Raw genomic sequence first — 13,135 nt, 5'->3', positions numbered from 1 at the left:
TAATAAAATGTCCAAGAAAGATCGATAAGGAATGCAGATTGTTTCAGGAAAGGTGAGAGTATGAATATTTACTTGTAGAGCAGCAAGAAAACCCCATTTGCTTGGTATGTAAGGGAAGTATTGCGGTGATGAAATAATTCAATTTAAGGCGCCACTATGAAGCGAAACAAAGAAAAATATGGCATGTTTGATTGACAATAACAGACATAATATGGCAAGTTTGATTGACAATAACAGACACTGGATGACAACAACCGTTTTTCAGATTTTTGGAAGTAGCAGTTCCAGTTCTAGCTTTTTTCAAACCCATTTGGCGTAGATGTGGAAACTGCACCAGAAGACATCCAGATGGAATTTACTGAACTGCAGTGCAATAGTGCACTGAAGGCTAAGTTTGAGTCTGTCTCGGCCGAGCAGTTTTACCCATTCATTCCAGCCACATTCCCACAGCTCCGCATTCAGGCTGCACACGTCATGTCAATGTTTAACAGTACATACTTCTGCGAACAGCTATTTTCACTGATAAAGATTAATAAATCCGCTCAAAGACCTCATCTGAATGACATGCATCTACACTCCATGCTAAAGATCACTACAGCACAAAACATGAATCCCGATATTGACAAGCTTGTCTCACGAAAAAGGTGCCAGATTTTTTCAGTAAATGAGAATGTACAGAGCAGCAAGTAGGTAAGATAGATAACATGTGTTTTAAATTAATAAGTCATATATAACATACACGTGTATGTATTAAAAACTGAATATAAACATGTGTTTTCTATATCACTTATTAAAATGCATGTGTATATGTAAAGGGTGTGCATTTTGTGGTCCACAAATCAAATGTTAAATTAAGATATGGCCCTTCCTAAAATTGAGTTTGACACCCCTGGTTTATACCATGTGGTCAGAGGATGGTTGTTTTTCATTCCTCTCAATCAAACAATTAATCATTCAATCCAATGATGAAACAATCAACAACCATGTGGCTATGTAAATGGTGGCCATCTTGGTTACAGGCTACTTCTTCACCAAGATGGCAGCCATCCACCAAACTTTCACTCACACACACACTACACCTCTCATTGATCTATTTCTTACAAATGTGCAACTGTAGATAGTTTAGTTTAAAGGGAGTGATTTGTACTAACTAGCCATCTATTGCATTCTAATATATGGGTCAGGGCTCTCCAAATCCACTATAAATACTGTATTTTAGTGATATCATTGTATTTGATAGTTCATTTATTGTAGTGCTCATTGATACAATTTCACTTTACTCCACAATATAAGATATTATATCTCTGCTAGAAGCGTATAATTCGTTTTTATGTTTTAATTCAATCACCTTAGGTAACTTAACCCTAAGTGCTCATATCACTTAAACATTCCTTTATTTTACCAGAAACAATCCACAACACCTGCATTTTAGAAAAGCTATAACACATCGATGTTTGTATTACTAAAGAGAAGACGTCTTTCATTCACAATAAGTGTTACTATTTAATTACCGTATTAAATTCATAAATCACAATGTATTTTTGGTTCAACTTAAAATACTGCCTATTTTTCTACGAGTTCTCCAAACTACCTAACTTAGTTATTCAAACAGTTGATTATGCTTGGGAAGCAGTCAGCAAGAAAGCCTGAAATGGATTTTGGCAAAACATGCAACCGTACACAGGAGGTCACGTGAAAGGGGTACAACTCAGTGTAGTGTTCGGTCCATCAGTCAGCTCCGATCCAAGATATTCCTGGGCCCATATTTTCCAGATCTCCACAGCAGGATCAACAATAATGTAGAGTATGCGCATGCCAACATTATGAAGATTGCACCTCACACAACGCAGCTGCATGAACTGCATGACTATATAAAAAAAAAAAATTAAAAATATGCGATGGGGCTGCCTGCATCAAACTGCCAGACGCACTTCCCCAGGACGCAGACAACTGCGAACCTGAGAGGCCTGACAAACCACACGTACATAAAGGAGTCTTGTAGGTGTGTCATGTGTGCCATGTGACCCTCCCACCCCTGTGCATATTTTGTATTATTTCTTATGTATTTTATATGATGGCAAAAAGCCTGTGTTTTGATTTATTATTTGGCAGGGTGAGCGAGGTGCCATCTGCCATTATTCATTATTGTTTTGTGTTTTTAAAATATCTCGTTAGAATGCGTGACTGCCAGCTACTGACTGTCTAACTGGCTGACAGTCACACAGATTATGAAACCCGTGCAAAATGTGACCAAGGGATAATAAGATAATGAATAGCTAGTTAATCTCTCTGTCACTACTATAAAGACTGTCGGCTTTGGCTGAAACAGGTAGAGAACGAGAATCAGAGAGAGAGGAGGTAAACAAAATATACAGAAAACAATTGCTATTTAAACTGGAACAACCAGCACAATACTTGTTATCACTATTGTTTATTTGTTTGTTTGTTTGTTTTCACTCTCGAGCCTTTTGCTGTTGTGTTGAATTAATTTCCTGGCCTGTCGTCACCACCAGCCATCCTATTCACAGGATGTTAATCTTTTTTTTTTTATTTTATGTTGCTTGTTTTATTATTATTATTATTATTATTATTATTATTATTATTATTATTATTATTATTATTATTATTATTAATTCATTTAGCAGACATCTTAATCAAAGGCAATTTACAGAGGAAAAAAAGAGACCCTGCTGTTTTGATAAGGAAAAGTAAAATAAAAACCGTTGGAAATTAAGTGTCAGTTTTTGTTTTAATAAAAAAAAAAAATCCTAAAATTGGAGCTCTATGTGGAAGTCAAGCACATTTCCTCCACCCCACCCACCCCGGCTGTAGACTTATTTTTACATCAACATAGCTGTGTTGTGTAATGTGACTTTTGAATAGCCCTAGCCCTATTCATTATACAACATCCATTTGAAATGTGCAGGCTTGTGCAAGACCACTTGGCTTCTTTCCAATGATGTTGCAATAATAAACATTTTAAAGAGAAGCCGTATAGGCTACACGTTCTTCACTTTACACTTAATGTACATCAAAAAGCTTGCAACCTATGTTGCAATCTAACATACTGGAATTCCTGTAGACTGGAATGTACTGTACTGTACAATTAATTCCCAATTTCAAGTACAGATTTTGATTATCCAAAAGTGCAAGTGAAGTATATTCATCTGCATTTTTTTTTAAATCATCCTATAAAATCAGTGCTGAACCAAAATACTACTACTTATTTAAGAATACAAAAAACAATGCTACACCCAGTCTCGGGGGGGGGGGGGGGGGCCTTAACAATACAAATAAGTCACTGAATTAATTGTACTCGTCTTAAACACATCCTGAAACTAAAAGACTGAAAAAGCTCTATAAAGACACTGTTCAACGATTGTTGCCAACTTAGGGCTTAATAGTGTGGTTTACAAAAGACCAAAAACATACATTATATTTATATATATATATATAAAACACACGCATCCCATTCACATTTGCCATTTAAGGAGACCCAGGGCTGCTTTTTCTCACATGTGACTGCATCATAAAGGAAAAGGCAGCCCATGGTAAGCAATCCAGCACCAGGGCTGGCCTTTACATATCTAATGCTGTGCAAAAGTCTTAGACATGTTGCATTTTTCTACTCTGATGCATTATGAGCATCAACAATTTACTCAAAGCCTCCACTGGTGTTTTCTACTATTATAACAACCTTGATTTGCATAAAGAAGGAAAAAATATTGAGTGAAATAGCTTGCATCACTCGATATTCAAGGTGTGGTAGCTGAAGCATAATCAACAAGTATAGAGAAACGTCATCTGTAATTGACCAACCCGGGACGGGAATCCCCAAAAAGCTGTCTAACAAGGATTAGCAATATTTGATGATAATATCTTTAAGGAACAGAAACAAGACAAGCGTTGAATTGATAACAGAACTGGCAGAGGGCACAGGTGTTGTTGTCCATCCATCAACAGTCCAAAGCATCTTTGACCATTGTTTCATAGTCCAATTTCTGTGTTCTTGTGCATATTTTAGCCGTTTAGTCCTGTTCCCATTTCTTAACAGAGGTATTCTTACTGCAACACATCCTTTAAGTCCTGATTTCAAGAGTGACCTTCCTACTGTTGATTTGATGGACAACACCTGTGCCGTCCGCCAGTTCTGTCAAATCAAGTTTGTTATAATAGTAGAAAACATTAGTGGAGGTTTTGAGTAAATTGTTGATGCTCATAATGCATAACAGTAGAAAAATACAACATGTCTAAGACTTTTGCACAGCAGTGTATATCAACGTAAATCAGATTTAGGGCGATTTGGTTATGTAGCTCAGTAGACACTCATGCGTGCGAAAGGTAAATAGAAAGGCGAATGCTCTGCTAGGCAAGACGGCAGAGGATCAGTATTGAACTGTAATCATTTCTACCTCATGCAACTTTAATTATAAAGATATTAAATTAAAATCTAGCGGGTTAACATTCAGGTAGAATCCATAGTAGTATCGACAATAGAAGTATTATTGCCTACCAATAAAGACCAAATAAATTACACTCCAAAATATCCCGTTATACGGCATGTCAAATAAAATATTAAAGGAAGGCTGGTGTTTCTTATGCGTTTCACTTACAATCGGACATTACAGGGCGGCCGGGTTTGCATATTTCTGCTACCTGGACAAGATTCCAAGTCCCAGAATGCCTGGGTTAAAGCCAGACAGGCGGCAACCTTGAGAAGAACTTTAATAGGCATTAGTTACCTGAAAATGTAAATATGATTTCTGCCCCAATGCCACGAGTATAATATTTTTTTTTTCTGTTTCAAACCAAACATTACAGGGCACCACGTGGTTACTGTAATGTATTGTAAACGTCACTTAAGTAAATGTAGCTAATTCACTACACGTTTTCTTAATTATAAATATACATTTATTATTAATATTTTAAAATGTAATGTACATGTAAACAACGAATATTTTGATATGCATACATATATGGATTTTTGATATGTAGATGTTCAAATAAAATACAAGATTTAAGACTCTGCCATGTAAAAATATAACAAAAGCGCTATCCGTGAACTGCTCCCTTGACACAAACATGAAATGCTTTGAAGAAGAACCATCTAGCGATATCTCGGAAGTTTAAACCACCTCAAACCAGATTTTAACCTCAGTGCACTGCTAACGATGAACTAAAAGACGTTATTCACTCGAGCTAAATACAATTAATTTCTTACCTTTATCGATGCATTTATATTGACAACACAAACGTCCGATTAAAAATACACTTTTTTTGTTTTGCTTCCTTATTGCCAGTGGCTACACAGATACAGTACTGCAATCGTTCGGATTTTTTCCATATAATAATGTTATAAACAGGATGTCCCGCCTAAGTGAATGATAGTTTGTACCACTGGTCGTGCTGCTTGCCTGTGGATTGGATAATCAGAAATTGACGAAACGCGTGGTTTTTGTTTTTGTTACAAGTTAACACGTGGGTCCATAACAAATTGACCTATGTCATATTTCTTATGCAAGTAGCTAAGCCTGCATCACCACGTACCTCCTCTTTCAACTTCAAGTTTGACTTGGGCTCCAGACCAAAAAGAACTCTAGCCTAGAACAGGACAGGATTATTACATTTCTGGAATGTCAGCAACTAACTAACAGGGGCATTGGCTCTTAGTAACTCTGCTTTTAATTTACTTTGCCCACACAAGCTGTTGAAAAGCATGAGCTTTTAAGAAGACAGATCCCTTTTTTTGTGGCAAAGATCTATTCCACGAGTTGTGTGTTTTGTTTTTTCACAGGCTGTGTGTGTTGTTTAGGCAAAACCAGCAGCACTACCCGGTCTTCCGACTTCAAGTCTTAATTGGGAGGCAAGCTAGTTTACTTTATTGCAACTGGATCCAGATCAAAAAGGAACACTAGCCTAGAATAGGACATGGTTATTACATTTTTTTGAATGTCAACAACCAACTAAAAAATACTTGTGAATTATTATTTATTACTTGACATTTCTTATAACTGTGCCATTCATCTTCCCCAAGAGAGTGCTTTCATTTCTTAGATGTGAAAGTAATATATATTCTGATGAAATTATTAAACAACAGTGCATGGGAGATACACACACACACACACACACACACACACACACACACACACACACACACACACACACACACACACACACATATATAGTTTTTTTGGTTTTTACAAAAGTCTGTTGCATGTTACTTGTTTAGCAGTTAATATCGCACATGCTTCAAAAATAATTGATACCTTAGGTGGAATCCAGTGTTGTATACTTTTCCCTTGTATATATTTGGTGTTTGGACTGACCCTTTATAAAATATAATAATTTAAAACAGAGTTCTTGGTTGTTCTGTTTCTTAATATGGACCAATTTCTGGATTTTACAGGGTGGTTATACTTCGTTCTCAAGCAATTTCACTTGGCAGTACTGCTGTGGAAAACAAAACCTTTTTTCCATTTGCTTGACAAGAAGGGCTGTATTCCCATGCAAATGCTTCATTTTACTAACCCATATACAAATACTACAGTACTATCCAAAAACACTGCAGTTTCCTCTAGTATGCAATAATAACTGTGGACTGCAGTATATTATTGGTACTGTATGTAGTGCTGTGGGGTGGTATTTCTTAATATGGAAAGGATTGAACAGGGTCCCAGATCATTTTCACATATTGGTGCGTTCTTGCCAAGTCTGCATTGATCCCAGTCATGTGAGACTAATACCCCTCCACCCCACCCCCGCAAATGAACAGGTGTTATGCCAAATATATTGTCTTTGGAAGAAGTGACTCATTTGTAGTCAGCGCGCATACGAATTATTTTATGCATACATAGTTTATTTTTCCCACTGTCTTTGATCTAATTTCAACGGTTTTGCTCTGAACGTATAGTAATTTTTAATTATAGTATACAAACCTATTGCTGGATATCTCAACCCTCATCTTAACTTTAGGCCTATTATATGCCTACAGCTTTTTAAATTTTTTTATTATTATTATTATTTTTTTTTTTAATAAAAATGTATTTCTAAAAAAGCGTCAGTGCGAATTATTTTTGCATCCTCAGCTCATCATGATCACATACATTAAAGGTAAATGGAGAGTCTGCTCCGTACAGTAAATGCACCAATTAGCAATACAATGTTCCCTGATCTTCATAAACAAAACAAAACAAAACAAACAAACAAAAAAGTAAAACAATTAAGATCTCAAACCAATACTGTTATACAATATATTGCACATTATTACTTTATTATTACAATTGTTCTGGTCAAATCTTGCCGGGATTCCCTATTACTTGGCACAACACTGGCAGCTCCTAGCTAATATAACGGGGCTTCGGGTTTGTCCTTACATACCTAAAGAAAAACAGCAGTACTGACACATTATTTAAAAATATGGCTACAACGTGAAATCCAGAGTATTCCCAACGCCCACTTACAGAAAATATCGGCTTTTGTAACAAAGAGGAACTGTTTGTTTAATTTCGAAGGAGGACACTTTTCCAAGTTACGCATAGTTCCAGCGACAGACAACGAAGTGAGTAACGTGAGTAGAAAGCATGTAGTTTGAACGTGTAAATGGTGGGAGATAAATTACTGACAATTTCAAATACAGAACGTACACGTTTATAATGTATTTTGTTTTATGAATATTGCTATTTAAAGCGAGAATGCATTTGGAAAGAAGTAATACTTTTTACTGAAATATATATATATATATATATATATATATAATATATATATATATATATATATATATATATATATACACACACACACACAATAAGCTGCTTGATGAGATTCTGGGATCAATAAGCTACTAACAACCTAACGAGCAAGATGGGCCGAATGGCGACCGCTTCCTCGTTCATAAACTTTGTTGTGTTAAAAACAACCACACGTTTCTCATGTAGAAGCAGTGAAGGCACAGACAACCTGCAGTGCCTATGCTTACATACTGAGTCAAACGATGCTGTGTACACTATACATTATCCATATCAGCTATTTTGCTACACCTTTAGATGTTGCTAGTAAATCACACTGCAATACAATAAAATCGTCATTTTAATATTCATATATTATTTGCATTTGAACAACGTTTTCATTAGTTTCCAAAGGTTTTCGATGGAACAAACATAATATGTTCCATGGCAGAGTTTGGAACGGTTTCACAAAATCAGACTGTAGGTCTGTTCTTCACCAAAACACCGCTCCTCCATTATTGTTGAGCAGAGCTGCAGTAATTGAATTCTTCAATCAATCACATTTTAGTTATATAGCACCTTACATACAGGAATTATCTCAAAACACTGCACAAAACAAAACCAAAGAGTCAAAGTAAAATACTTTTGTATAGATGTATTTTGCCGTTGATACTATATATATATATATCTTATAAATATATATATATATATTATATATATTTAGTATAATCGTTATTACACATTCAAGTATACCTAAAATTTTATGATTATTTATTTTTTATAATAAAAAAAAAACTTAACTGTAATGGTATGTTTTAAAATTGTCCTTAATACTGTTAACTTCTTTAGCATTCCTGAATTGAGGTGGTAATGCATTTTACAATTTGGGAGCATAGTTACTAAAATCTCTTTTCCCCCTTCCTTTTTGTGTATATTTGTGGCTGGCACAGAAGGCCTGCTTCAACTGATCTTTAATCATGTGGATGTATATATGTGAATAAAAGCTCCTTGTATAGTCTTGTGCTATACCTTTAAGTGTTTTATAATTAAAAAGTAAAATATTTAAATTTGAACCAGTGCAGTGAGGCCACCAAAGGAGTTATATGGGTGTGTGTTTTTCTATTCTGTTTACTACCAATGCTACTGTGTTCTTACTAAAGTGGTCTTTATCTTTTCACTGAATGCTGTTAATGGCCGTTCAGTATTCTATTTCTATTTCCTGTTACACTCTGGCACACACTGTGCTTGGCACAGCGATGTTTAGTCTTCATTTTTTCAGTGTCCAACTAGAAAGGCGTTTGCCTAGGGTGTGTGCTTGAAAGTGATTATGCTCAGAGAAGATATTAACAGTCATCAGGTGGGTTATAATCCATGCAATATTTCATAAAAACACAGAAACATCCAAAAAAGAAAACTTGAGGCAGGAGTTCTGAAACTATTGGCATAAGCTAACACTAGCTGGATACATCTGGTGGTGTCACAGTAGAAGTATACCTCTAGCTTTTAGAAAGTTGCCGATTATCAACCCAAGTACATTTTTGAGACACATTAAATGAGACACATCATGAGCCAGATTGCAGCAGGGATGAAGAGAAACACTGCTTTTAGTTTACTTTGCCAACACAAGCTATTGTGTGTTTTGTTGAAAAGCATGAGTTTTTAAGAAGACAGATCACTTTTTTTGTGGCAAAGATACAGTGCCTTGAAAAAGTATTCAGCCCCCATCCCTTTTTTCACATTTAAGAGTCTTCACAGCCTGGGATTTTGATGCATTAGATTGGGTATTTTTATTTGTGAGTCACACATTCTTCTTCACAGAGTCCCCCCCAAAAAGAAAGAAAATAGTAAACAATAAAATAATAAAAAATTTAAAAGCTGAAATGTCAAAAAAATATAAATATACACCCCCCCTGGGTCATACTTGGTTAAACCACCTGCTTTTACAGCCAGTAGTCTTTTTGGATAAGTCTCTATTAACCTTGCACACCATTATGGAGCAATATTTGCCCATTCCTCCTTGCAAAATTGCTCAAGCTGTGTCAAGTTAGTTGGGGCACAGTGATGGAGAGCAATTTTGAGGACTTGCCACAGATTTTTGATGGGATTAAGGTCCTGACTGGGCCACTCAAGGATTTTCTTCATTTTAAGCCACTCCAGTGTTGCTCTGGCAGTGTGCTTTGGATCATTGTCCTGTTGAAAGATAAACTTCTTCCGCAGTTTGATTATTGTCTGCCATTCATCCTTCCATCAATCCTGACAATATTGCCAATCCCTGCTGCTGAAAAGCATCCCCATAACATGATGCTACCACTGCCATACTTCACGGTGGAGATGGTGTTACCTGGCTGGTATGCAGTATTTGATTTGCGCCTCACATACCGCTTAGCGTTCAGGCAAAAAAGTTCCACTTTAGTCTCATCAGACCACAAGACGTTCTGCCACATAACCGCAGTATCTTCTATGTGACGTTTTGCGAACTCTTTGCTGGCAAGGATATGGGTTTTTTCAGCCAGGGCTTCTTCCTTGCCACTTTCCCATAAATGCCCTTTTTGTGGAGTGCCTTGGAGATTGTTGATGCATGAACATCATCGTCCATCGCAGCTACTGACTTCTGTAACTCATTCAGAGTCACAGTTGGCCTCACAGTAGCTTCAATAAGAAGTGCCATTCAAAGCAGAACGGAGACGGGACAGACGTTAAGTATAAAAACTGCAGGTGATTTCTAAATTATTATTTTTAGATATAAAATTTTTTAACAACGTTTATAAATTCCTATATAAATCTATTTCAGACAAAATAATTTTTTGGGGGAATTCAACATTTATTGAGCTTTGCCGATTTTAATATCAAAAAGTTTTAAATTCAATTGGGAAAGAAACAGCGCTTTTGATTGTTGACTGGTAACAGGAGTTTTGCATTATTTTAGTCATAGGGACAGGAACCAGATTCGAGAATTGAGGTGAATGAGCTCACTATTATGTAAAAACAGATGTTTATTAATAGAATGGCTATTTCATTTCTGGGATTGGTTGACCTGCTGTACAGTATCTGTTCCTTTCCTATAGGTCAGTTCTTAAAATAAATTCATATGTTGAGCTGAAATAACAGTAATATGTAAGAACATACGTGTTTATTAATGGAATGGTTATAAAAGTTCCAAGCCTTGCTGGTATGATTATTTGTTTATTTAGCAGATGCCTTTATGCAAGGTGACTTACAGAGAGTAGGGTGTGTGAACTATACAGCTGCAGAGTCACTTACAACAACATCTCACCTGAAAAACAGCACAAGGAGGTTAAGTGACTTGCTCAGGGTCACACAGTGAGTGAGCCGGGATTTGAACCCCGGGGACCTCCTGGTTACAAGCCCCTTTTCTTTAACCACCAGACCACACAGCCTGTGACATTAAAAATAATTATTGACCCTTCTGATACGGCGCCACTAGAAATTGTTCACATATGAATGATGATATAATGTTGACGTTAGATGCCCATCTTAAGCCATTTTAAACAACCATTGACTCCAAAGACTCCCACGACCAATCAGGAATGGTTTTATGTCCTTTCAAAATGAAAGTAAAGTTAGACAGAAAGCTAGCAAGTGAGTTACACTTGAATGATTTAAATGGTGGTAATATTTAGATCCACCACTGTTTAGATCGTTTCAATAGACACCATTGTCTTTCAGGGTTACGCTATCCTTAAAGAGACTAACCTTGTAAGTTACAAGAGGGTTTAATTACAACACTGAATTGAAGGTGAACTGAAATACTGGTGGTTTTAGGATTCAAGATAATTCACCTGCATTTTCTTCTTTTTGTTTTCTTTCAGGCAAATGTCAGTAAATGATGACAAATCAGATGCCCCATCCCAATCTAGCAGCATATTGGATCTTCCTAATACATTTGACATAGGAGGGCAGACTGGGTTTTCTAGTGGAGATGTTGCTGACTCAACCCTGATTTCCGTAACTTCATCAGCACCTGAAATAGGTAAATTAGCAAACCATCTAGAACTTGTTGCACATCTTTTTTTGGAATTAAATTATCTTTTCTTTTTGATTTGATTGGTTCTTACAAATTAAAGACTACTTAAAAAGTTTAGAATGTTTGAAAGCTGAATGCTTTAATATGTTGGACTACTGTCTGAAACACTTTAATTAAAATTGTCTCTTTGCATGATTTAATTGCTGAGATTTTTGTATATGTGGCTTTGCCTGTCTATTAAGATTTATTAAGATTACTTGTTTTCATTTTTTTTTTTTCCATGTTGAAGTGCTCTGTTAATATTTAAATTCATGTCAGTTGTTGTTGCTGTGTGGGTTATTGGTGGCTATATCCTTACAACTGCTTGTCTTGCATTGATAAAACTTTGCATGGCATAGGCATTTAATTTTCTGTGCTTTTTCATGCCATATACCATTGACAGCTTATTAGACCATATGGCAAGGGTTCGTTTACTCCATATTACACAAGCATTATTATTGTATACCGGAACACAAATGGGACAATCTTATAACTGTGGATCCTGGTAGTTCTAAAGGTACCTGTGTTATCTTTGCCAGTACGAAACAGAATATTAATGTGCAGGGTTTTCATGCTGGCATGTACAGTATAGATTTGTACATTATGGTCAGTTTTATTTAGAATATGGTCACAAAAAAGTACGATAAGGCAGTTACTCATACAGTAGGTTGCAGCACAGTTCACAGGTCTCGTCTACCTGAGTGATGATTATAAAATCTGTTGCATTTATTTGTACGACCTCCTTGTTTACTTGTTCAGAGATACTTTTGTCATTTGGAGCTAATTTATGAAAACATCTTGTTTCTGTTTAAGAAGAAATGTGCAGTAATGAGCATAGTTCAGAAGGAAGCCACAGTAAGCGGACATGAGAATAAAAAAAATTAAAACAATAAAACAATTGTTCTACTGTGCTCTATATTGTATTAGTTCATGGAAAATTTGAAAGTAATTGATAGGTCATTGTGAACTGTTTTGGGACCTGGTGTTCTGAAAATGGTTTGGTTTGTTAGGGAATTCCATAGCCTTGATGCTATCTGCAAACGCAGAACAAAACAGAACACTAAAGATTTTGTGTGAGGCATCTTTAGGAAACTAAAGGGAGAGGTTAATTGAAGGATTTAATTTGATGCAAAGAAAAGGTGCACACCACACTGCCTGTTACAAGGCCACACAGCACTTCTTGCTTCAGTAGCACAACACCTTCAACTGCCAAAAAATAGATAGAACTGTATCTTTTTCATTTTTCACACTAGCATTTTCATACCAGTATGTGGCAAAGTGGTTAATAGTTACTACTTATAATAGTTCAGTATTTACCTACTTTATAATCCCCTGGTTGGTCCCAAAATAATAGTCCTGTTATTTTATCCCCACATTAAACACAAAA

General features: G+C 36.0%; 2 protein-coding genes across 5 annotated transcripts in view; one reads left to right on the top strand and one right to left on the bottom strand.

Annotated features, from left to right (window-relative positions):
- LOC121315940 (glycerophosphocholine phosphodiesterase GPCPD1-like) overlaps positions 1-5,357 on the bottom strand; it is a 34,331-nt gene extending 28,974 nt beyond the window's left edge. For 2 of the 3 annotated variants that reach the window (XM_041250560.1, XM_041250561.1), the window contains exon 1: positions 5,222-5,357. The gene's annotated coding sequence lies outside the window, so the exon portion shown is untranslated. The remainder of the gene's footprint in view (positions 1-5,221) is intronic. The other variant, XM_041250557.1, reaches the window with a different exon arrangement.
- A 2,121-nt stretch (positions 5,358-7,478) lies between these two features.
- Positions 7,479-13,135, top strand: part of LOC121315939 (shieldin complex subunit 1-like) — an 81,320-nt gene continuing 75,663 nt past the window's right edge. The window contains exons 1-2 of one of the 2 annotated variants that reach the window (XM_041250556.1): positions 7,479-7,558; positions 11,555-11,715. In XM_041250556.1, the coding sequence (XP_041106490.1) occupies positions 11,559-11,715 (157 nt within the window). In that variant the 5' untranslated portion in view covers positions 7,479-7,558; positions 11,555-11,558. Of the gene's footprint in view, positions 7,568-11,554; positions 11,716-13,135 lie in introns of both variants that reach the window. The other variant, XM_041250555.1, reaches the window with a different exon arrangement.

Source organism: Polyodon spathula, chromosome 5 (genome assembly GCF_017654505.1).
Source record: "Polyodon spathula isolate WHYD16114869_AA chromosome 5, ASM1765450v1, whole genome shotgun sequence".
Lineage (NCBI taxonomy): Eukaryota > Metazoa > Chordata > Actinopteri > Acipenseriformes > Polyodontidae > Polyodon > Polyodon spathula.
This window is presented reverse-complemented; position numbering and strand designations above follow the sequence as displayed.